The 27,144-nt window shown below is 34.8% G+C and overlaps 1 protein-coding gene across 1 annotated transcript in view; it reads left to right on the plus strand.

Annotated features, from left to right (window-relative positions):
• Positions 1–25,248, plus strand: part of LOC134530378 (uncharacterized) — a 47,264-nt gene extending 22,016 nt beyond the window's left edge. The window contains exons 5-11 of the mRNA XM_063365149.1: positions 2,065–2,161; positions 5,695–5,860; positions 8,494–8,926; positions 11,967–12,091; positions 14,418–14,579; positions 15,273–15,422; positions 20,895–25,248. Coding sequence (XP_063221219.1) covers positions 2,065–2,161; positions 5,695–5,860; positions 8,494–8,926; positions 11,967–12,091; positions 14,418–14,579; positions 15,273–15,422; positions 20,895–21,084 — 1,323 coding nt within the window. The 3' untranslated portion in view covers positions 21,085–25,248. The remainder of the gene's footprint in view (positions 1–2,064; positions 2,162–5,694; positions 5,861–8,493; positions 8,927–11,966; positions 12,092–14,417; positions 14,580–15,272; positions 15,423–20,894) is intronic.
• Positions 25,249–27,144: the final 1,896 nt, after the last annotated feature.

A 27,144-nucleotide genomic window follows, 5' to 3' on the forward strand; every position in this document is an offset into this window, starting at 1 on the left:
TTTTCCAAAAAATTATTATTAGAATAAATATTGGAAAAAATTACATTACTATTATACTATCATATAGAAAAACAATTAAATATTTTAAAAAAAATTCAAACCAAAGAATATTACTGTCAAAACTACTCCCTATGCACATTACAATCCATAAAAAAAATTTAATAATTATTTTTTTTTAATTTAAAAAACAACAAAAATAAAATAAGATGAAAATTTTTATGTTTAAACATGAGAAGTGACAGAAGAAAATATTTATCTATAAACAGTAAAAAATTTCATAGTTATAACAGTAAAGGTTAAAAAGTTATTAAAATTAAACTCTAGAGATGCAATTTAGTTAAAAATGACCTGGCACTATTAGCACTACCATCCTAGCAGAGGCTGGCACTAAGAGGGTTAATACATTTACCCAAAACCCAGATTAATGGAAAACCTCAGTTTAATTAAAATCACAATTGATCAAAAATAGAGATGAATCCGAAAAGGCTTGTTTTATTGCAAAAATAAATTTTATATAAGGTATCAATTTTTATATTTTTATATATATAATAATATATAATAAAAAATATATAATACATATTTATATTATACCTATTACCTATAACAACCTGTTACTCCAGATTTCAAGTTTTCTATTATCCGTTGAGTATCGACCAGCGTAGATTTTAAAACATTTAATTCTGAATCTTCACTCTCATTAGAAATGATGTAATCTGCAGATGCTAGTGGGAATTGATTCGACACTAAAGTATTTCAGTCAGTGTGACTGTATAATTAAAATGGCATGTATAACCAGATGTGAAAACTCAGAAAATGATTTTGTAGTGAGTGTCTATCATGTAATTAGTCAAATAGGGAGTTAATTATGAATACTTGCATGACGTCTTACAAATAGCAGATGATGTTTGGTATTTATCTGGCAACAAAATTTTCAGCAAAGAATAGTATATAATGCTTATGTAGTAAAACATCCGTAATAATTGCCCTAAAACAAAAATTTATATGAAACGGCAATATCCCAACATTTAGGGTGAGACAGAGCTTCAATTCCATTATCCCCATGTGTGGTTTGAATGTGTCATGAGATCTATCATACTTAATTTTGTACCTAAATTATGATTTTATATTTTTTATAAGTGTAAAATCAACTGGGAAGTGCGCAAAATAGCTAAGGTGTGTTAACACAGTCATGCATGCACATAACATTCAAAGCCTGCCTTTTGTTGCAAGTTAAAATCACTTGGTTGCACTGGCAAATTTTTTCTTCTAACATACTCCGCTTGCTTTATTTCTTAACAAACTCTGGCTTTCACACAGTTATTACTTTATTGTATGCATCTTTTCGATCAGTAGTAGTAAATATTTAGTTGTAGGCATACATTTGCAGTGCCAGAATCTTGTTTTTGTCTTATCTCAAAGACAAGGAGGTCTGCCTATGCAGGCCAAATTGAAGAAAAGCCACTTAAGTTTTTGGTTTTTATTTGACAATACAGTACACTCCCGATTATCCGCAAAATTAAGTGGCAGGGCCACAGCGGATAGTGAAAGTTGCGGATAATCCGCAAAAGAGCCGAAAATGAGTAACAAAAAAGGAAACATTAATTTCAACTTAAAAATCTAAAAATTTATGTACATATAGTAAAAGTTACAGTTAACAGTAAAAAATTTTAAATGATGCTAAAATTATAGTATTTTACTGAATATTTAACATACAATACATTTCAGTAATGTAAACATAAAAGTGCTAGGTACTTGCTTCGTAACAAGGATACAGTACTGTACGTACTCAGAGACTTCATTAGACACTGCGTGAGTTTCGAGAAGGCCTGTGGTGTTTTACTGTATACTGCACACAATACACTTATCAGTTCATATTTGCTCACTTGTAATAAAATACAGATTTACATATGTGCTGTATTTTTTCGTAGCATGCGCGGATAATAGGGAGTTTACTGTATTTTTAAATAATCTAGTAAATGTTATTATTTTTTTGGTGTAGTGTTAGAATTAGTGTTATTCAAATGAGAATAGTTTTATTTAGTGCAACTTAATTTTTTTTTTCAGAAGGAGATTGAGGGGAGTTCTCTTCAGAACTCAACCAACAATTGCCATAATCTTAGCGAAGCTGGACCAGAAATAGCTGAAGTTTCAGGTTCAGAAGGTAGACACTGCTTGTGACTGTTTTTACATGTAACTGTTTTTTTCTGTGTATGCAATATTTGTTCTCTCATTTAGTTAGTTTTTTTCTGCTAGGAAACAGTTTTGAGTTTTCAGATATGTTTTTTGTTAAATTGTTTTATAACTTTAGGAAAAATATAACATGGGTGGTGTAGGAAAAGTTTATTAGATAGTCCATACAATCCAGTGGTGGAAAATAAGTAAGCATACAAATTTAATACATTATTGTTACTAACTCTTGCCGTCAGCCGCGGTCTCGTGTTCGAGTCCGGGCGCGAGTTCTAGCGGGTTGGCTGGTCTGGTTAACGTTTTATGTTCCGGGAGGGCGCCAGGCTAGCTCGGTGTCTAACCAATGGGGGTTCGTGGTTCGTTGCCCCAGCGTGGTCCGCTAGAACCGTCGGCGGTATTGCTTGGAAATTTACGTTAAAGAAGAATGCGTGGGATTGCCGTAGTAGCGACGTGCCTTTATTCAAGGGATTGACGTCACACCATACAATTACTGAGCACAGACATGCCCCTGAGGGCTACTTGTCCGTTGCGGGGTGCAGGCCGGTATATGTTCAATGTTTCGTGGCACTGGTTTCTCGGGTAACAGTATGCAGGCCAAGTACACTTGATGCAAGAGAGGCGCGCACAGATGACGTGGCGCAAAGTTACATTAACAAAGTACACTTAATGAAAATTAGGCGCGCACAAATGACGTGGCGCAAAGTTACGTTAACAAAGTACACTTAATGAAAATTAGGCGCGCACAGATGACGTGGCACACAGAGTTTGTGGGTGACTGGAGTCGGCCAGTCCCGTAAGCGATTGTTTCTACGTGGGTGCCGTGCCCACTGGGTGGTACACGCACCGCCACTAAACTTGGCGAAGTTTCCCTTGCGGGTTTGTGGTCCGCGCGAAGGCGCGTGGCCTTAAGAAAGTTCTGTGGTTTGCGGGAGACGGCCCGTGCCGTATGCTGAAGAACGACCCTGCGCACCAGGTGTGGTGCGGGGCGTCTTTACGTTTACGCGGTCGGATTAGGTCCTGAACCGTAAAAAACGGACCGGGCACGCACGGAGAGGTGAATAGAAAAAGGTTTGGTTTATGCTAAATGACTATATTTACCGGACGTTAGTTGCGATGAAGACAATGGTTGTGGTCTCTCCGTGGGACGTAGGTCCGTCCCGGTCCGCGAGTCGAGTAGAACTGCGGAACTGGCATGGCGTCCGGTGGCGCGTCGGCCCCTGCCGCGCCAAGCTTGACCTCATTACGTTAAAAACTAAATGACTGCGTCTGGAAGAGACTTTAAGGTCGCAAAATTCGTAATTAATTGTTTGAGGGGGAATGGGTGTGGTTCGTCTCTAGTCCACTCGGATTTAGTGTGCTTTATAATAATAATGTCTGGTTTGGCCGTTCGGCTCGGTGGCTCGCTCGACTCGGGTGGGCCACGGCCAGGGGTGCGTTCCGTTAGCGGGAGAGTATACTGGCGGTTGCAGGTCGGGCTTAGGGATGGTCGTCGGTCGGACGACGTCACTCTTGATAGTCTACTTAACCATACAATGTCATAACTTATATTATTCTGCTATTTTTATTTGTTTGGAAGGGATTTGTGATAAAAAGCAAACTCATATTATAGTGATTAGAAAACAATAATGGATATTTTTTGCAGCTTTAATAAAAACTCAAACAGAATACTTAATTTATTGGAAGATTATTCATCAAAAAGTTAGATAAACACTGTATATTAATATGTTCATATATGAAGCCTGCCCAGAGAAGGAAGTGAGTTGGTGGTCTGTCGCTGTGCCCTTTGCTGCAGTTAATAAATGGCCCTAGTTGGAAATATTAATGTAAACAATTTTACAATGTATTTTTTTTTTTGAAGTTGCTATTAACATACATTAGTTTTATGATATGTTCTACAAAAGCAACAACATTTAACAAATGCACTCTTCCCAAATGCCAATGCCATTTTTTAAGCTAATTGAAGGGCCAGACACATGATTTATAATGCATTTTTGGATTTTTTTTTTTTTTTACAATAAATAAAATTTTGGCTTTTGATAAAGTAACGAGAATAAGTATTTACAAAAAATATAAAACCTAATAAATATTAAAAAAATTATTACTTTTAATTTATAGCTTATATGAATATAAATACTGTTAAGTATTTCTGTGAGAATACTCGGGCTTCCAACCACTGTTAGCTTACTGCTTTATCCTAAATACATGCAAACAAAGGTGGTTAAGGGGGATGTGGCCTCACCATCTTGCAATTTTAAATATTTTGATACGTTTGCAATTAAGCTTCCATGCTAAATTTTTTGTTTTGATATGGCATAGGACTTGGCTTTGGCTACTTGTTGAAGTGGCACTTGTGAACTGGTGTGATTGTCAAGATAGTTGAAGTAACCCGCCGTGTGAAATAAGTATTTCCTTGCGGCACTTGCAGACTAGACCTGATAGTAAATCTGTGGTTGTAACAGTGTATACTAGGTCTGGGAGATATTATTTATGCCTGGACATGCCAAAAATTGGGATAAATAGTTCAAAATTAGTGTTATAGCAAAAATATGGGAAAATCCAAGATGGCAGGGCTTAATACACAACATTATTTCTTTGAAATGTTCTTCAGGTAGGCTGTGAGAAACTATGTCGCAGGCCAAATGTGGCCATCACAGATCTAGGACCATAGACCCATTACCTTGGCAGCAACTGATGGGGACTGTTCTCACAAGAATTCACTGTAGATGTTTTGAGTATTTATAAGACTGTCTTTACTAACATGGATATGTATTTTTAGGCTTCTGCAACTAACTTTTTTTTATTCATTTGAATCAAGTTCAAATTATTACAATTTTATATATATAAAATAGGATATTGGTATGTATGTATAAAATTGATCAACTCTTGACACCGTTTGACCGATCACCATAAAAGTTGGCACATCAAAGTGTTTTTATGTAACTTGCCACTAGATGGTATTGCAGCCCATCAACTTCTAAACCCTTCAATTGATCAATCAATCATTATTTGTTAAATATAAAAAAGAAATGTGAATAATTTTGCAGAAATAAATCTAAATGTCTCAATAAATCTGCTTAGCCTAATTGTTACTTTTTTTTTCCAATAAATATTTTTGTGAATGAGTCTCACATGGTGTAGGCCTATCTATAGGTAAAAAATAACTTGAAAAATTATGAAATACAAATGTTGAATCAAATAACATATCATTGATCAATAAAGAATTGAATATTTTTCTAATCTTCACAGACCCCTACAATTTTTGATTACAACTTAAAATGAAGTGATACAGCACATCTGCTGTTATGCTTAGCTCCATGAAACCTTTGGGTGGGCTAGCAGAAACTTGCCTTCGCCCTAGATTTAGTCATGTATGATATGTGTGTTGTGGCCGAATTTTGAAACACACTTAAAATACTGCTTGGTCATGATATTGTAAAAATTTTCATATGCCACCAAATAAGATGGTTGGCATTGACTACACGTTGGTATTAACTGTTCCATTTATAGTTTTCAAGGATCCTTCTGCATTTGATTTCCTGTCATCGCTGGGCTCTCAGCAGCACTCTGACCGCAACGCTCGCTTGGAGTCCTTGTATGTCAAGTTTGATCCCCTGGTGGGGTCAGCGGCAACCACGAACAGTGAGGTCGTCCTGCCAGCAGGAGTCGTCAACGGGTGAGCTGCTTGGAGACCCTGGTTGAACCGTGTGCCCAGCTCGAGGATCCGCACTGTGGAGAGACCCCAGTCCTCTGTCACGTCCCTCCCAACGTTCCACAATGTCATAGATGCAATTATTCTGAATTAACAGGTTGTCTACAAATACTTCTAATGAGTTGATGCTGGAAATGTTTCTTAATTTGATAGCAGCTGTTTAGAATAGGGATCTCCAAACTACGGCCCGCGGGCCAACACCAGCCCGCAAGCACCACCAATCCGGCACGCGGTCGCGGGCGGAAATGCCCGGTGTTGGCCTACCATAGTTTTACAGTATGTTGGTATGATGAGCTAACTAGGTCGTGGCCCTTGAGCTTAGTGGAGGAGTCAGTACAGCCCTTAGGCTAAAAAGTTTTGAGACCTCTAGTTTAAAACAAACTTTTATATTCCAAACAAAACAAAATAATTTATGCCAAACAAAACTAATGTTTTAACAGAACTGTTAACCACAGAGATACTTGTTTCAAATTTAACTGTAAATTTTACATTTGTAATTTCATACTCCATGTTATAGTAGTGCAGAGACATGAGATTCATTTATTTATTTTTAGTATTTGTAACATTCCTATCAACAGTTAAGGTTAGTTAACTTTAGAGATTTAACACAATATTAGGGCGTAAGATATGAGGTATAAGTATATGCAGTTTACCTAACTATTGAAGTTCTAGAGAATATGCAGTTTTTGGAGATTTGTCTAATTTATTAAATTTAGTTATTAATCTATATACATAAAATGTAATTTTTATTTTGTATTGTACATAATGGAGACTAATCTACTATTAAACTGCGGTACTCTAATAACAGTATTGCCAAGAAGGTGTTTACAGTTTAGTTTGGAATTGTAACAGCTGCTAACAAAAAGTGAATCAAAGTAAACTTTTGTGTTCAGACCACAAAACCATGTTAGGACAAGGATAGTTTTTATTACTTGTGATTTTGAGTGATGTGTTTATAATTTTTTTAATTTTGTCACTGTCTGATTTATTAATGTTATTCTTAATCACAGAACCATATTCTAATTTTGATCTTACTAAGGCTATATAAAGTGTAAGAATGGACTCAATATTAGTGTCATAAAAGATCCCTAATGTATTTAGTTAAAGCTAGGGTTCTACGGGAACTGGAAGCTAAAGGTTGACATGTGGTGTAGTATATTTTCAAAACTAATGTGATGCCCAGATCTTTGATAAAATGAGTAAATGACATTTCATTGTTGTCTAACTTATAATGTTATAATCATCAGAGTGTAGTTACCATGTAAATGTCGTGATCTTTTTCTTTTCTTTGTTAAGTTCAACAAGATGGTTTTACATGCTGAAATGGAGCTATTTGTAGGTCTTTATGTCTATGAATATATAGTTTACAAATTTTTAGAATGTAAAAAAAAAGTTTAAATGTTTAAACAGTTGCATTTAAAATGCTAATTTCCCAATAATAAATGCAAAGCTAAAAAATTATTGATGCTAATTTTTCCATTCCCTGTAGTGTATGGAAGTATTTTTTTTTTTTTTTTTTTTTTAGATTTTCCAGTTAAGTTTAAGTTTTTTTTTTTACATTACAGTGCCATTTTAATATATAGCAAGCAAAATTAAAAATATGAATTAAATCTACTTGTGGCAGGAATTTTCTCATTTTTATGTTAAAAAGCTATAACTTGTTCAGACATAATTTCCATGTGATTTTATATTTAATGTACTTTTATAAACTGATATAAGATGTCAAAAATAAAATGCAAATTAGCAAAAGGTTGTTGGAAATTTAAAGTTTTGTGACGTCCAGCACTGTTACTATTTATTTCATGACTTTTTCTAGGCTCTTGTGACCTTCAGGTTCATTAATTTTTCCCTGACCTTAAGACACCCTGTTAAACACCTGTTAAAATGTTGCCCTTAATGGTTTACTTTCCTCTTCCCCTCATCATTTTGCTTTCCTCGTAAGTTTGGGAGTATTGACTATTGAGAATGGCACTTCAAAGAGTTGAACTCTTGAAACAGACATGAGTATGGTGCATAATATCTGGTATTACTATTAGGCTGGGTACTGATCATTTAGTCAGCTATTTATTTTAAGACTACAGATTTTCAGAAAATAAGTCCTCAAACCCAATGTGGTATGTCTACAATAAAACCATACCAAAAATGTATCATAGGTAGTTTACCCCATGTACACTAATATTTTTAGGAGATGTTGTGGTGTTTGAAAGGCTTGTTTATAAACAAATAACAAATATAACTTTTTAAAAAATGCTTTACACTTGGCTCTCCATTGCAGTATCCAGAATAAAAATCATTTAAGGTAATGGCTTCATTTAGATTGTTGCCTGTTGTGTAATTTTAATGTGTGATTGTTTGTGTTTGAATGTGGGCTTATAATAGAAATGCTTCTGCAGAGCTTTGGTGTTGGTGATGTGGGATGATGGTACATGCTATCTAGTCATTTTGTACCCTTTTTCTTTATAATTTTTTGTCAGGGAAACAATGTAAATATTTGCATAGTATTGGCTTTTGAGGTGTCTTGTGTATGTTATGTAAAGTTTTCAGTACTTTATATTGCCTCGGTAGTATGTCAGTGGATGCCGCACTTCTGTTTCCAGCTCCCGCACAGCAGAGGAGTACAGTTCCAGGCTGGGCGACAGTACCGGGAACCTCTTGGACCTGGAAGGCGGCGACACGCCGGCGCCCGGGGAAGAGTCTCCGCTCCAGACCCCAGGGAGGCTTGCGGCAGGAGACGACACCTCGACCGGGATACGAGTGACCCCGTCGCCGGCGTCCCTGCTCATCGACAAGCTGATATCCCTGAGCCCGTCCCCCGCCAAGGTCTCGCCCAGGCCCTCGCCCCCGCGGCAGCAGGCCCCGTCCCCCAGGAGGGCCGTGGATGCCAGCCCGGCCCAGCAGAGCCCGGCTGGAAGGAAGGCGCACCCCTCTCCGGCCGCGAAGCCTGGCCTGTCGCAGATGGAGCAGGAGGCGATGCTGCAGGAACTGTTCAGACTGAAGGAGCTCCTGAACGAGCAGGACAAGGCTCATGCGGTAGGTCTCTTCAGCAGTGTTGGGTTGTATTCCGAGTACGGATGGGCCAGTCAAATACTCAGGTACAACAAATCCTTAGTATCCGAAGGATTCGATAATCAAGGAACATGTTTTGAAGAAAAATAGTAAATGAATTAAATTAAAAATTTTAGCACTGATGACCTCTGAAGTTTACTAGGCTAATTTCGGTTCTTAACTATCCTGTTACTATTTCCCAACTTATGAATAAAATTACAATGTGTATTGATTGTGGAAGTTTAGTTTGTTAAACAACCTTTTAAAGGGTAGAATGTTTCTACACAATAGTTACCGTATTTACTAGGATAATCATCGCAGCAATTTTACCAAATTTTATGGGGGGGAAAAGTGAGGTGCGACCAATATGTGAGGAAAAATTTAAAAAAAAAAATTTTTAAGTAAAATTTTTTAGTAAATCACTTGAAAATGCTAAATTAAAGAAGTTAATACCTAGGTACATGGTACCTATACGTAATATTTATTTACAATACGCGCAAAATAAACAAAACTTTTGGTTACAAGAAGTTTGGCAAAATAAAAATATAGCATAAACACAAAATTGCGAAATAATCGATAAACAAAATACATTTATAAAACACATTCAGTCTCAACACTCACCAAGTTTATCTATTTATTGTCTGAACTAGATTCTGATGCATCAGATTCATTTGCCGGGACGTCAACGTCATCTTAGTCGCCGCTGTCGTCACGTGTTATTCAAGTTGTCTGTTTGTTTTCGCCAGTCACGAACAAGTTTTTCACTTACTGAAAATTCTCTTCCATTTTCTTCTGCAAATACGACTATGCACAACTTGAAAGTGGCAGTATACGAATTGTATTTATCCATATTTTTACAAAATGAACTTTCTCAAACTCTGCAATTACTGGTACTTTCCACTCCAATGCAAACGAGATAAAACAATGCCATCACAGCATCTTATCTTCCACACACATTCCTTCCTCCCACACGGCCAATTAGGACATGCCGCTCAAGGTTGGACCAATGATAAGCGCCACACGCCATGTGAAAGCAGGCTGTTCCATTGTGTTTACGGCTGTTCCAATCGCGCTACACGGCACATGAAAGCAGGCTGTTCCTTTGTGTTTACGGCTGTTCCATTCGCGCGTCGCGCCTCAGTCGCCGTCAATAAATAAGGGTGCGACGATTATGAGGATAATCTTAAATACCAAGTTCATTACCTCAAACAATAGGTGCGACGATTAAGCGATGGCGACGATTAATCGAGTAAATACTGTAATATTTTTCATTTAATACACATTATTTTATTTTTGACACGTGACACCTTGACTCGAATTAGAGGGGTATATTCGAGGTACTCTCTGGGATTTAAATTAGAGATTTGGATTTGAGGAAATTCCAAGGTAATTCCACTAATTCTAAGTTAACTCAAAAACTCAAAATATCATTTAGACAAATTTTTGTTTGTGAAAAAATATGTTAGTTATTGGTTTGCCATGTTACCAAAAATATTTGAAATACTACTAAAAGTAAATTTACTGCAGAGGAGATTTTTGCTTTGCAATCCCTTTACAAAAATTATAGGGGCACAGTTAAAGTTAACAAATCAGTTGTATCCCAAGGCAAACTGGATTTAGTTAGTGGGTGGAGGGTAAAACTCAAATTTTTCTGAACTGTCGTTAAATTTGATCAAATAAAGAATTTAATATCTCTATTGTGGCATATCATTGATGGAAATAAACAGTGCAAACTGTGTATTGTGTAGGAAAACCTTTTTGAGTCAAATTTAATGTGTTTTCAGTATTAATACTTGTGTGCAGTTAAATATGTCTATTTTATCTTTCAGGTTATAGGGACAGGGGAGAAACAAATATGTTGTACAGAGAGAACTCAGGTGAATCATCGGGAGTAAGAGCGGAAATCCTGTTCTGTTCTCACAAATCACAGATCTTGTAAATACAGTAGAGTCTCGCTAATCCGGACCCCGCTAGTCCGGACATCCGGTTAATCCGGACGTATCCAAAAAAAATTAATGATGAAAAACAATGTTGTGACAAAGGAAAATAAAAAAATACATTTCTAAGAGAGGGTCCTCTTGCCCTCGGTTGCCGGGAGTCTTACCGCTAGTTTTCCGCTCATCGTCTGTTTTCCAAGAAGTGACTCACTCTATACTGCGAGTTGTTTTTTTTTGTTCCCTTCAGTCGATGGTTACTCATGCTGTTGATAGGTGCTCGTGACAGTTATTTTTATTCAGTGCGAGTGTTGTATTGTGTGCACTTATTAAGAGCAACGTAATGGCTACTAAACGTAAGAAAGTGACTGTAACAATGGAGCAAAAACTCCAAGCCTTATTTGTGTTGATGCGGGTGAATCATTAACTAGAGTCGCTCAAGATTTAGGAGTGGGAAAACAAACTGTTTCTGATTGCGGAAAAAATCGGGAAGAAATTTAAGATTTTTGTGCCAAAATGGTGAGTTAGAACAGTCTGGGTAACAGAAGCATGTTAAAAAAAACCAAAAAATGAAACTTTAGACGAGGCTTTGTACATTTGGTTTTGCCAACAACGTGAACAAGTTGTTCCGCTGTCAGGCGTAACATTACAAGTGTTCGCGCTCAAACTCAACGAAAAATTAAATGTAAATTAATTGTAAATTTAATGTATTGTATTATTTATAAGTTACATACATGTGTACTTAGTTTCTTAAGTCCTTTATAATAAAACACAGTTGATTTTTAAGCATAAAGATTTTTTCTTTAGCCTATAAAACTTTGTTTTTGATTAATTTTAAAGTTGATTACGGTTAATCCGGACTTTCGGTGATCCGGACAGGGTCCGGTTCGGACAATTCCGGATTAGCGAGACTCTACTGTAATAGACATTTGAGGGTTTGACTGGTCCACCCCTAGTTGAAAGCAGTAATTATGTTCGACAGTTTGATCAATTTTCAGCATTATTCAGTTATATATAAATGGGGTGACTCTTCATCTAATGTACCAAGCTGCTGCCTTGACTTTGAAGCTTATTTATCTGCACTGCTGCAGGTGGAAGCGGCCAGGAAGGATCGCGAGATGGCGGGATTGCAAAGCAGGCTCACGGAAGCTGAAGAAAAGTGTAACAAGGCAAATAGGCAAGTAGCTGAGAAGGTGAAGACTGCTAAGGACATGAGGTGAGTTAACTTATATCTAATGTCTTTAGAAGGTGGAGTTGCTTGGTAATTACTAGTGGTGCACCGATATGACTTTACCGATTACCGATTCGATTACCGATTCAGTTACCGATCATAATGAAGAAATTTTTTTAAGTGTAATAATGCACACAAAAATTTTTATTCCCATGTGAATTTAATAACAAGATTAGGTAAAATTGAGAATACGGTTATAATAACAGTATAAAAATATATAAAATACACTATTAAGTCATTGCAAAGTGTAAATTAAATTAACTTCTATTTATATTTGATATTGTAAACAACTTGAACTACAGTCTAATAATTGTAATTTACAATGGGTAAGTTTTTGTTGCGGAAAACTAGCATTATTATTGACTATCACATAAGGTTGCATCAAGAAATTACTGTTTAACAATGTAAACATGCTGCTTTATTTTGTTCACTTGAGTTTATAGAAACATGTTTCCACACTTCACTTTTTTTTCTCCCTACTCGCCATCTCACTATAAATATATAAAAATGACTAAAAACCAATTCTAGCACATGTGATTTTATTTATGTTGACTGAATATATAAAATTAATACTTTTTCACTTTTCACGTCACATACAAATAACAAACGGATAATGTTACCAAAGACGCCCATAACGAGTTTGTAAAACGCAGTTATAAAAACTAGAAGGTATCGGGACCACGATTTTTAACCGCTACTACGACTCGAAAAGATCGATTGTCATAGAATCCACTGCAACTGTTTGTGGTATTTTGATTGCGTGCCATCTATTTTACGTCTCTGGCTATAGGTAGTGTACAAGGCCACTAAACAAAAGACAGAACAAAAGACAAAACGTAAATAAACGTGTAGGAAAAATTTATTTTTTATTGTTAGAGGCAATGAGATTTATTAAACTTAACGAAATATCTGTAATTATGATATGACGGAGTTAGATGAATTTTGTAATATATACAAATATTACCGTATTTCGTCCTAAAATGTGTAACAAAATAGTACACGGTTAAAAACCTACTTTACGCCGGGACGTAAATAATCGGCAAAGTAATCGTTAAGATAATCGCCGATTACGATTAATCGGTAAGTACCCATAATCGCCGATTACGATTCATCGGTATCCACATCGGTGCACCACTAGTAATTACTCTGCTTTGTCTGAAGCAATTTTGGGTTAAGCCCAGGGTTGGCTGGTTTAAACCACGGTTTAAACAGTGGTTTTTATATAAAAAAAAAATAGATAGTAATTTTTTTAATGTGTTTTTGAATAAAATATCTCAATAAATTTTAATCAAAGGTCTAATTCCACTCTAATAACAGCAATAGTTTTCTCATTAATGTTTCTTGTGATTCACGGGAACAAATAATTATATACTAATCAAAATCTTATTTTAATTATCTGAATAATTTGTAAATTATACCTAGTTTAATACAACTCTAAAATTAAATTAATTAGTAAATTCTAGTTCTTAAAGTTTAAAAGAAATAGGAAATACATAATTATATTATTTAAAAATTAATATTTTGTGGGAAATTCCTGACTATACTGAAATCCCCGTTTTGGGGTTTATCACCCATTCTGGATAATCCTCCTCCTGTGGGGAAATAGCCTTTTTGTGGTGAAGTCCCATACAGTTGTGCATATTTTCTGGACTTCAGTTCTTTGATGTTACTTTTCTGGTTAAACATGTGTGGCAGAAAGCAGGATGATGTATGGCTTTCATTTAAACATGTTAAGAACCAAACTTAGTTTTGAACCAAAAAAACAGTTTGTTTGGTTTTTTAAAAGGGTTTTTTCATACCCTGGTTTAGCCAATTAGGTGTGCTAGAAAATAAATTAATGCTTGTGGGGATTCATGAATTTAATAATGCAATGCTTGGCATTATCAAGTGATAATTAGGTAAACGTTTTGTAAAGTACTTAACATAAATACATATATTGATATTATTTTAGTTTTTTAAATATTGTTTATTAAACCTTTGTAATTTTTAAATTATTTTATTTACTGTATGTGAGTTAGTGTTAAATTTCTGTAATGTAGTATTCGGCGTAAACTTTATCACATATTCTATGAAAGGGTTTTAACTTTTTAACAGAAATCGGTACACTCCTACAAATGGTAGATTTATTTTGCATTATGTTTAGTTTTGCGTATTGTATTAAGAAAAAAATCCATGTTGCACAAAACAATTGTAAGAAAATTTTATTAAATAGTTCTGAATAAGTCCTAAAATTGGTTCTCTGGGTATCTGTAGACACCCTGTGATACTAATGTTGAGTGGGTAATGATTGAAATACTACTTATCGGTGCAGCGTGATTCTGGATGAATACGAGAAGACCATCTCGCGGTTGATTGCGGACAAGGAACAGGAGCAGCGAGCTCACGAACTGCAGGTGTCCGCCATTGCCAAGGAGAGAGACGTTCACAAGGGCCACCTGGACACCATAGAGATAGCATTTTCCGACCTTCACAAGTAAGTACACCTCTGCTCAGGGAGAGTTTAGTGATGCTTGAGAGTGCACTGGTTCGCCTGCATTGTACCACAGCTTCTGCGTTGGGTACGTCGCATAGTTAATGTTCACCGGGGTGTTGTGCAAGTGACTTGTCAACGTGTCTGAGGCCCGATTCTCGATGCTGTAGGAGTAATTCCTCTAGAGGAATGACTTAATCGCACAGAGAATTGCTAAACCCTATTGAAAACTCACTAGCAGAATTGGGTATTTGAATGACTTGTCACAAACTGTCTTTAATTTTTCTGCTATCTCCTGTGCTAGTGAAATCTCAATTCCTCTAGAGAGTTGGGAGATTATCGTTTTTCTGAACATAATTGTTTAAAATGGATGCTCCATTGTGGTTCCGAAATACAGTATACTCTCAATTATTCGTGTTAGTTGGGACCCGCGATGCCCGGATGTACAAACATTTACATGTTCTTTCAAATATGTTTTGATTGTTTGGAGTGAATAAAACAGACATCTTTATGAAAATTAATGTAATTTAAAATAACTGCTTATATCAATATTCAAATTGAAATGTCCCTACTAATTAGTGCTTTTATAGGGGATTACTCATGCATCAATATAATGTTGTTTGTCTCTTGACTAAGTGAATATTGGTTTACTTTATTTATTATTTATTTATTAAATTATTGCTGTTGTGTTTTCAGGAAGTATGAGAGGAGTAAAGAAATTATAGAAGGTTTGAGGAAGAATGAAGAAGTGTTGAGGGCGAGCTTAGCAGAGTACGAGAACTCAATTCGGTCGAAGGTGCAGCAGTATGAAGCGCTGAAGAAACATGCAGTGAGCCAGCTTGAGGAGTAAGTAATCCTCTTAATTGTTTGTTCATTTTATCAATAAATGTTCCACGATCAGATCACTATTGTGTATACATGTGATGAAGTTTTGAATAATTCATACACCTGTACCCCCATGTGTATAACAAAAGACTGCTGTGTACTGCATCCCATGCCGAGCAATTGCATGAGTTGAAATAACTAGATATCACTGTATTTGCACTTATGTTGTAAATAATTTTTTTTTAAATCATAAATAAATTTTTTATTCTCCTAGAGTTCAAGAATTCATAAAATGTTGGACTTTTGGCAGCATAGAATATGTTTTTTGCATTGAAAAAAACCGGTGTCTGGTCTACTCTGCACCAGTTATAATAAAAATAAAGCAGGATTTAAAGCAAAACTGTTGTTTCAAAACACCAACAATTTCCACAAAGAGAATCCATTGATTGTAGTTTTTTAAGCCACATGTGTAATAAAGAAAAATTACCCCTTTCATCAGAGCAACAAAGAATTTTTCCAGCACCAGAAAAGTCAGAATTTATTAGAAATGTAAATACATAACAGTAATGTAATTCATAAAAATGATGGAAAATAGCAATTATTAAACATCTATTTTAATTTCTATGGCATTTATTAGCATTTATAAATATTTCAAGCATTTCATTTTCAATATTTGTTGCAGGTTTACTATGTTTTTTAGCCAAACATACCTCCTCCTTCCCCCACCCCACCCATTTTCTCTGTGAAAAAACTGAAACAGGTTTATAGTATTTTAACATAGCTAACAACACTTCCAAAAAAATTGATTCACTGCCCATGGATGGGCACTAAATAATTTTGTTTAGCTCATTACATATTATTAATTTAAAATATGAGCCTAAATTCATGTTTATTCTACAACAGGTATGAAAAAAATTGGTCTTCTCATAGGCAGTGTAGCAGGTACAGACTGAATTGGAGATGGACTGAGACTAAAACTTGAGCCGAGTCAAGCAAGTGGCTAAAGCTCACCAGACTTGAAAGTCGAGCTTATTTTGCTTGGCATGGACACTTTTTTTTTTAGAACTTAATACATATTTGATATGTACAACGAGCCTTAAATTTACGTACCATTTTATCATCTTTGGATATACGTATAGCTATTTACATTTCAATACACTAGACTGACACTATTTTGGAATGGACTGCTGTACATTATATATCTATAATACAGCGAACAAACTACAAAATAAATATATTTTAATGGCAGAAATGTACTTTTTTTCTACTTCAGTAGCACTCTATAAAAATTCTTATTTGGCAAAAACATGAAAGATATCTTTTTATCTTTGATTGTCCAGTTAAAATGGCGGAAAAATAACCTAATACAACTAACCCTCCTTATATTACACTACTTATTTTTAATGTATCTAACCTTATACAACCATAGACCATAGTCAGGAGGGTATACCGAATTTCATTTCTTGGTGGAGGGATTTTGAAACCATTTTGCCTGCTGTTTGCTGTAAAATTCTTTCCTTTTGTTGGTGGGAATGTCAGATCTTATAGGTTTGGGGATTATGAGGGGGGGGGGAGGGGGGGGGGGTTGCTCTCTTTCCCCCACCTTCCGTACAGGGGCGTACTATTTTTAAGTATTTGAAATGTAGCTGCTCTTACTCAACCAACCAATATCACAATACCACTCACCTAACCATGCATTTAAACTGTAATATTTTGCTTAACTACTTGAAGTATCACAATGTCCTCTTGGACAATGATTCAAAATCATATCAGAAAATTTATAAAAAAAATTTAATTTAATTTTTTTTCTTCAATAAAATGGCCAATCTTAAAAAAAATATTAGCTAGTGTGATTGTAGGATTAAAATAATTTAAATTATAAAAAGATGCAATTTTTTTATTATTATTATATTTAAACTACTAAGTTTTCCTTGACTTCAAAGCAAATCATTAGGGATGTGCGAAAATGACTTTATCCACACGAAATGAAAGTGAAAGAAAATTTATCAAGTTTCGCGAAAGTGAAACGAAAATGAATTTTTCTATGAGATAAATATATTCTTAACGAAAGTTAAGCGAAATTTTTTAATTAACAAAGAAAAAAAGTGCCCCAAAATTTGCTCTTCAGTAATAAATTCTATTACATAAATCATTTTGGTACCTTTTGATGTATATATAAATATTACTATTTAATAAATTCAACATCTGCCCTAGACCACACAACACAGCCCCATGTCACTCGTAAATTTCAAGAATCAATCCAGATCTTTCAGCGCACAGACTATTTCCTTTACAGTCGTAATGTCGCAGTCTATGATAATATATTTATCACGTGCATGGTACTGATGAAAAAATACGTGAATACATCGGAACGGCCGCCATCTTGCACCACTGTCACACATGGCTAGCTCAGGAAGCTGTAAACTAGGCAATGGACATGGTCAAAACAAAACATAACAAATGGTTGCTGCCAAGTGGTCATTACATGCAGTGACTTGTTGACCTTTTTGTCTAATTGGCTGTATATTATGAGGATTTTATATGCCAGTCAGAGTATGTAAAATTTAAATAAAGCAGACAACAATATTTTTGTTTGGCTGTGCGTGAATAAAAGTAGGTACGTTCTTTGTTTATGTGTATACGGTAAATACTAAATAGTGTACTAACAGTTCTGGAATGTATGTTTTACGAATATAGTACCTACACTACTGTTTGAAAGCAAATGAATCAGGTAATTTTTCAAATATTGCATGATTTTGTTTTGATACCTAGGCCTACTGTAATCACGGTTGAATTTTGTTTACTTTATCTGCCATGTTTGTTCAAATTATGATTTTACCGTATTTTCATTAACGTGAGTTTTTTTCATCACCACGTAAATTAATCTTAATGGAAATTTTTTTTCTAATTAATGTCTTTATATGATTTGCATATGTTATTACATTATTAGTAATAACAAGCAAATCATATAAGGTCATTACAGTAGAATCTCAGTGCTAAGTACTTAAAGGTACCTCAAGTTTTTGTACTTAGCACTGAAACATGCATACATATCTTTACAAAGAGAAAAAATATATAAAAAAATAGCTACAGGAGAGCCGCAATGCCATATGTATTCGCAACTGCGACTTGCTTTTTTCCCCGTGTCTAGTTCTCTGAGTATATCCACTTTTTCCTTAAGCGTGAATTGCTTTCGTTTCTTTTTATCTCCAGGATCATTCATATTGTAGCACAAATACAATGCGGTGTTTAAATAACGTAACCTGAAAATAAACTCAACAATAACAATAAACAATCCCGGCACAGACATCAAACAGTATTTTTAGCGTAGCGTAACACTTTTGTCTAAATAATTAATACTTCTCTCAAACCTCCGTCTTTCGATGTATCGAATGGTGTTGTGTTGCTCACGTCGCATACTACGTACGGTATAATCTATGGTTGTGCGCGCAACTGTTTGTTAACTTTGTTTTGAGAATTTAGAGGTTAGAAAATACGTTGTGTTGGTATTTGTGTATCTTTGTTCTACTACATTAATCATTTAGCTGGAAATTTATTTTCCAGTTTAAGTAAATTTTGGTGTAGTAATGCCACGCTACTAGTAGAATTTATACGTTATAGTGAAAATGATACTTTAAACTGAAACCGTTTTGCATGGCGAAGATACGATTTTTGGCGGGGACTTAAAAAATTCGTTAAGTGAAATATACTTTATAATAAGGAACGTTATTGTACCGGTATTATACTGTACATTTTTATTAAATTACGATTTCTTTTTCAACTAGAACAAACGAACTTCGGTAAGCTATTGAACTTTCGTTTGGCTCGAAATATTTCGCTAAAAACGAACTTCGACAGATGAAATTCTTACCGAAATCGAAAATGAAAGTAGCAAAATTTCGATTTCGGTATCGGTATACCGAACATTCGCACAACCCTACAAATCATAAATTGGTACTTATTTTCTTAATGCAATAACTATCACATAGAAGTAATATATGGACTTCAATACGTATATGCTTATTGTGCAGTAACAAATACCCCAAGAGGGATCATAAAATAGTAATGGAAAAATTTTTTCAACTTTCAAGCTCGGCTCTAAATTTAAGGGTTCAGTGGAAGTAGTGATGGGTCAATTCCTGTTTTTTCCCGGTTCTCGGTTCGGTACCGGTTCTTAAAACTCGGTTCTCAGTTCTAACTGAAACAATAAAATAAATATTATTCACACGTTATATATGAGGTGTTTTAAGTAATAAACTATTTATTGTTTTGGCTACAAAAAAAGCACTGTTTCAAGCTACCGTAAACACACCAACCTATTAAAAATGTAATATGTATTAATAAAAAATTAATTTGAAATAATATAGATAACACTTAATAAAACTAAAATTTACTATATCAATCTAGTAATTACCTCAAGAAATCTACATACACCCTCCTTTAAAACATAGGAATAAAAAGAAAATGTTACATAAATGGAAATAAATACAATGATGGTGAACTTTCAAAGAATTAAAATATTAAATTGTCCATCAAACTTATTGCCTACATTGAATTCAGTTTGTTTGCACAGTCAACAGTAAATTACTGCCACACTTCTGATGCCATTTCTTACACAATTTGCTGTATTTGGCCAGAATAATTATACTTTAGAAGTGTTAACTAGCATTTCGTTTGACCAGCCAATAGTAAAATACATCTATACATCCATACACCACTTTACTATTTAAAAAAAAAAACTTTCCCTTTCAAAGCAATCCCGTTTACCTAAAAGAGAAAGTTACTACCCATTACGCTAGATGGCTGCAGATGCAGTGAACTTACAGCCCAAAGCACTACACAAAAAGCATAAAATTTTAGAATGCCGAAAATTATTACGTAAAATTTTAAATCAATCATTTATTCTATTAAACAAATATTCTGTGGAATTTTGCACTTTTTAATTGTTCTTTATATACCAGTCATCCTTACTTACCTGTCAATGACTTAAATTAACTACCTATTTTTAAAAACAAATTAAAACAAACATGGTGTCTTTCTGTTCTCATATCTCTTCTAAGGCACGTTATAGAGTTGCACACATCTATGGCACCTTCAACTGTTATGTTTTGATTGTATAACGTACTTTGTTTACAGATGTGGCGAGAACAATATTTTCACGTGTAATTTATTTTATAGTTAGAGATGAATATTATTCCACAGAAGTCCAAAAAGAATAAATATATGGGAATTGAACGTGAGTTGAGCTATTTCATGCTGCAGTTAAGTTGTAGTGAAGGACTATTTTCGTAAAGGGTTTTGCTATACTGCCGGTGCCGGTACCGGCACCGACATTTTAGCTGCGGTTCTCGGTGCCGGTTAAAATGCTGAGAACCGTAGGAACCGAGAACCGGTACTGACCCATCCCTAAGTGGAAGGTATTATTACTGAATTACTCAATTGAAAAGCGTGCAGGCAGTTCCGCCACTAGTTTGACGTGTGTGGTGTGTGCAGCGCCAACCAGGAGCTGGACGCGGTGCGCCGCGCTCACGCCGCAGAGTCGGCCAAGCTGCACGCCATGCTGAAGAAGGCGGAGCTGAAGGTCAGCTCGCTGGAGGAGATGCTGGAGCAGAAGATCAAGGAGAACCACGAGCTGACCCACATCTGCGACGAGCTCATCAACAAGGTCGGCGCGGGCAACTAGGGGATCCGTCCCTCGTCTGTACTTAACCCCCGGTCTTCTTCGTTTGTGTTACATGTCGGGTGTTCCTTGTGCTGGAAACTATTAATTGCGTTAAAATTATTTTTTATATCTGTTCGTGTGAGGTAAATAAAAGGTTTGCAGAAATATTTACTATTTTTACCATCTTATAGGTTAGTTTTTTTTTCTTTTTCAAAATCTACAAAAAAAAAGGGTTATATATTTTTTTTTTTACCCCAACCCGTATATAAAAGTACAGATATCATTAGTTTGAACTCTGTTATTACAGAATAATCTTTTTTTTTTAAATCTCTTTAAAAAATAATTTCTTCCCTCTGTTTTTTTTTTCACTGATCTGTACAACATATTAGTTTCATTGATTGGCATGTTAACATTGTAGTGTTGCTGGCCACAGCATGTAGTATCAAACTCCTTTTAGTTTTATTACAGTGTATCAGAGGCAGGATTTTAAAAAGTCACCACAATAATCATGCATAAATATTTTTAACTCTGTGGCTTCTTAGCAATTTCTTTGGATTTTGCGGTGATTATATGTTCTGTTTCCAACAGATGGTTGGCTAATATGTAGTTCACTCGGTTGATGACAGGTAGCGTGTGTGTGCCAAGCATTTGTGCTGTTAGGCTGCGAGCCAGCAAGCAAGCCATCCTGCAATATCTATATTTAATTGCATATGCAGGTGCCCTGTGTTAACTGATACCACAACTACCGCTGCTGCAAGAAACCATTGTGCCCTGCGCTTTATGATCTTCCACAGATTTAGCAATTATAATGTCTGCAAAACCACGCATTGTGAGCTAATTTCTGGTCATGATATACCATGTTTTATCGCATAATCGTTGCACTGTTGGTTTAGCGTGTCAAAAATTTTGGGGGAAGGAATTCTTTCATAAAAGTTGTGATATTTTCACTATTTGATTCAGAGTCCTTTGTCTAGGTAGTAAACATGACCTTACTAAAGATTACGGGGAAAATCACCATGCAAAAGCAGTCAGTTTTAAAGTTTGCTATCAGGCAGTGTGGTAGTTATAATGGGAAAAAACAGTAATTTCAATTAACAGTAAAACTTATTTTAGATTTACCAGCACAATAAAATTTCCTATCCAATACGGTCAAATGTTTCTGTCGTACCATTATTTTCTTAAGATGTAACTTTTTTCCCCATGTAAGATGTTGCCTATTAACTTCTTTTCCCGTATAAAACTATGCATTTTAAAGTTAAAATCCATTATTGGTTAGGATATTACCGCTTACCTATTTAATTAACAAATACGAAATTGTTCGATGTGTAAATTTTCTTTTAAAGATGTTTTCAAACATTATAACCTTTATCTGTTTGTAGCCAGCGCTATTTGGCATCATTCTGTTTGGTTACATTGATGCTCATATAGTGTGTGGCTAATGTGGATATTGATAGCTCGCCGATTGCATCCAATGCACGCGCTCTGTCTCGTGCAGAGTAAATTACATTTGATAGCTGCACTCTTTCGTGGCTAGTGTGTACTACGACGTAACCGTATTTACCCGTGTATGGGCCGCACATTGTATGGCCAATTTTTTGTTTAATATGATGTACTGCGACCCATATCCAAATTTATATTTTGTTTAAAAAGAAATTAACATTGCACTGTGTGGTTGAATATGTGCCCAAATAACTATCCTGTGCTGATTTTTAATAAACTTATTAATATTTCGTATAAATTTTTCAGTTAAAATATCTCAGCAGTGCATGTAAAGTATCATGAACTGCGCTGTTAAGCTGTTTCTGCCTCCAGTAAGTGACGTTGTCTGCAGGGTGTCCACTGTTAGTACTTTCGTACTAGATCTAGTACTATTATAAGTTTTTTAGTGGTCTAGTACATTTACGCTCAGATCCAGTACTTTTTTCTTTAATATATCTAATAATATTACAGTAACTCCAATATGTTTTATTATTAAGCATAATTATTTTTAAAAACTATGGAATTTATGTGTATGTGTGGTGTGATATTTAAGTTCAAGCATTGCAATGCTATAGTAACTTCCTAAATTGTTAATACCATAAAAAATTATAATTTAGAACTTTTTTTTTTCAAATATAGTACTTTTTCTCGCTTAAGTTGGTACAAAATATTTTTTCTTTGTGGACACCCTGGTTGTCTGCCAGCGGACTGGTTCTCGGCAAGAGGGGAAATGTGAAAATAAACCAGCCAGAGATGTAAGGGGTTTGTGTGCGTGCATGTGTGTGGCCATGCAGCTGTGTTTATGGCTCTCCCTCCTCCTTTCATCACTGTAAATGTCCGCCATACACGATCATCACGTCTATCTCGACAGGTTTTTGTAACGCGATTGTATTCAAACATTGTTTTTGGCATAAGATTTCCCACGCTTTCTACTGCAACATTCCATGACAAAACTGCTGAGAAGTATGTTTTTTTTCTATATGAGAGGAATTGACCAAAAAAAAGAGCAGCACCATCTTTTTTCGCTTGGGGAAGGAGATGAGTAAAAAACACAATAAATGGGGAAGGGGAAAATGACTAAAAAAAACTAGTATTTTTGGGCTATGAAGGCTGAATAAGGGAGAGATAAAGAGAAGAACCAGTGCCTCTACTGGAGACATTTATGGAGCCACTCATATTAGAGGGAGACCCTTACTCTGAAAATTTAAGATTTTTTTACCCAAAATTTTAGATTCAACCCATACGCAGGGGCGACTATTCTGCAGGTAAATATGGTAATTATGGGTACACCACGATAGTTGGCTCACAGTTTTGGTTTTTGTATTTTAAGATGAAAAAAAAATGTTTTTGTTGCATGACTAATTAATTTAAATTATTTTATGCCCTTTTGTACTTTGCTTTTTAATTAAATGTACTTTTCATGCAATATGGTTTGTTTTTATGAATAACTTGACGTCAACAAAAATGCTGTTCTTGCATAAAAATTGCACCTCTACTTTTCAAAATTGATTATAGCAAAATGTTTGATTATAAAAAAAAAATCTGTATTTTTCAGATAAAACACTTTCCAGTTGGAAAATTACAATTTTATACATGTATGAAACAGTTATGTAGTGGTGGTAAAATAATTTTATTATTATTTTATTTAATTAGTTCCATAAAATTTTTAAGGCATAATTTAATTTAATATTTTTGGCACTATGCATAAGTAACTGCAGTATTTATTCAAAAATTTAGTTTTGAAGTACATTTCATATTTTCTTTTTGATGCCTGTCTTGTGTGCTTAAAATTTTAGGATCAAAGTTTTTTTACTTGATGTCCTTACAATAAATTGTGTATTTGAACTGACTGAACATTACAGGTATTCTTACATACCCAACAGAATTTATAGATTGAGAACATTGCTCAATTAAAATTGGTTTTGAAAAGAACTGGTACTGAGCATTTTTCATGAATTTTTTGTTTTGTGTTAGAAATGTAATAACTTAAAAACCGAGGGATAGCTTATTTTTTTTAAATATTGTTTAACTAATTACTATTTAGGTACACAAATCAGTGATCACATGTAACTTTGTGATGTTTAAAGTTTGATACATGATACGAGAAATTAATTATGCCCTCTGCTCATTTTATTGTTATTCTACTTTTCACTTTCCAACTCTATCATGAGTCATTGTACATATTGTAATTATTTTGCTGTTAAATTAACTGTACCTATATAGCAAACATTGGTTGCAGACATTTGCAATGTCTGTCTTTTGTCCAGCACTGGTGCAGTTAAGAGCCTTAATAATACATGTGATAATTGCAAGATTTATTTTCTGCCTTTGGTAGTGAAGATTGTAGAATTGTGTCTGCCTAAATATTTGTTTTGGAGTTAGTTGTACTGACATCTGTAGTTCCTCTGGGAATCAATTTTACTATATCCAATCTTTGCAAAAAAATTTGTGACAATTAAAAAATGAACAGTTACATGCAATGCTATATTTCAGTGCTGAAATTCATGGAAATGTTACAAAGTTTACATTTTGTCTGTACATATATAAAATCAAGAGTGTATATTACTGCTATGTTTTATAAGGCTAAGCAAATTTACCTGTTTTAGATTACTGATGAAAAACATTGCATTCAACTTTTTCGTCGTAGTTTGTTCAATTCTGTATAAAACTGTCATTTAAATATAATAAAGCAGAAGTTTAACTAAATGTTGTGATTATTTACCTTATTGTAAGTATCGCCAAATGATGCATGTTGGATGCAAAGTAGACTTTTTTGTTGTATTAAAATGGACTTGTCACTTGGTATTGACCATTTGTGGGTTTTAGCAATAAAGTCTTAGCTAGTAAAAATTTGTCCAATGCTATTCATGACACCTTAATATATACATGCACATGATACGGGTTAGGGTGTGAGTGGGGCCCACTTATCTGAAAATGATAAAATATTTATTTATCGACAACACAGGCTCAATGATAAGTGTTTGCTGGTGATCAAATAATGAAATGTATAATATTTAGGAGTAAAAAGTATATGATTGTTATTAATATTTTCTTAGTAATTGCATAAAGCAAACTAAACCACCCTCACTTATTTACTAGGTGCAAACGTGGTACAACATTTAACTGTTCTATTACCGTACTAACCTGAATTGAGGTCGGCCAACCCCCATAATTTTGGATGTTACCTCCACCGGAAAATAATAAATACAGTATGTATGGAATCTTATAAGAGTCAAGAACTAGTGGTAGCCTAGGAAAGTGGTCATTGAAAGTATTGAGGAAGGTTTCAGACTAGTTTCCTTTCCTCTGCCTCCTCTCTGCATTGGGAACTGATGCTGCCTTAGCTCTCAGTGACTTAAGAGATCTCCCATCGCCCTCTGGCGTGGTGTGTTGTGTTTTCCCAAACAAAAAATATAGTGGGGATGCAAGTCTCCAAAACTGTAATGAGTGTTTCTGGTAGATTTACAAGAAAGACCACATATTACAGCTTTTACCAGAAAATTTGTACCAAGTTATTTATTTAATGGTTTCTCGATCCCACAAGCATCAACTCGGCATTTAAATATTATAGCTCTTTTTCATGGACACTAAGTCAATAGGTTGCATAATTTTTTACAAATTACTTTAACTGATGAATAAAATCTAGAAATGGGAAATTCACAATTGGCAAAATTGAAACAAGGGGGTACAATTGGGGGAGAATTTTTAAAAGTTGAGATATCACTAATTACATAGAAAATAAATTGAATACATTACAAGTTTTACCTCTGAAAAGTACCAAAAACTTATGTTTGAAATATTTTTTTATTACTGCAACCCATGCCATAGTACAAAGGATTGAATAGATTTAATGCCTATCTAATGGGAGTTTTCTCTTGAGGCACAGCACAGAACCTACATACACAACTATCTGCTCTGGGCAAACGTCAAGAGTGTGGCCATGTCATGTCAAGAATATTCCAGAATGTCCATCCAAATTCGAGATGCATTGGGTAAAAAACATTTATCGTAATATTTTTACTGAACATAACCTGTGAAAATATTCAATCATTTTGAAATACTGAAGAACATACTGGGTGGTGTATATATATATGTATGTGTGTATATATAGTAGATACATTGTGTGTGTAAGAAATATGAAAATCAAAATGTATCTGTGCTTATTGTAAGCTGAGCCGTGAGGAATGTTCCTTACTCCAGCATGATTTATGAGCACTTGAGTCATCATCCAAGTGTTATGACATCCGCTATAATCTTGGTTAGAGGTCCAGTCACCAATCCTTTGTGCATAACCATGCGATGTAAGCCCTATCAAATTAAATTTAGTTTGTGAGAAAAAGTGGTGAATAATAGCAACTAGGGTGGGCTCTTGGGATCTCTTTTAAGGCTCTGCCTTTTACTTCAGGAAAGTCATCAAAGGTCTTTTGGTCTGTAATGATGGGTTTGTCAGTTTTTTGTGAAAAAAATATTTTGTTTCATCACAGTTTCAATATCTTAATGTAAAACTGGTATGTATTAGAATTAGAACAGGCCAATTGTCGCAGCTTTCAGTTACATTGCATCATTAACCCTCACGGTAAGAAATTTTCATTAGTTTTTAGT

The sequence above is a fragment of the Bacillus rossius genome, chromosome 3 (assembly GCF_032445375.1).
Source record: "Bacillus rossius redtenbacheri isolate Brsri chromosome 3, Brsri_v3, whole genome shotgun sequence".
Lineage (NCBI taxonomy): Eukaryota > Metazoa > Arthropoda > Insecta > Phasmatodea > Bacillidae > Bacillus > Bacillus rossius.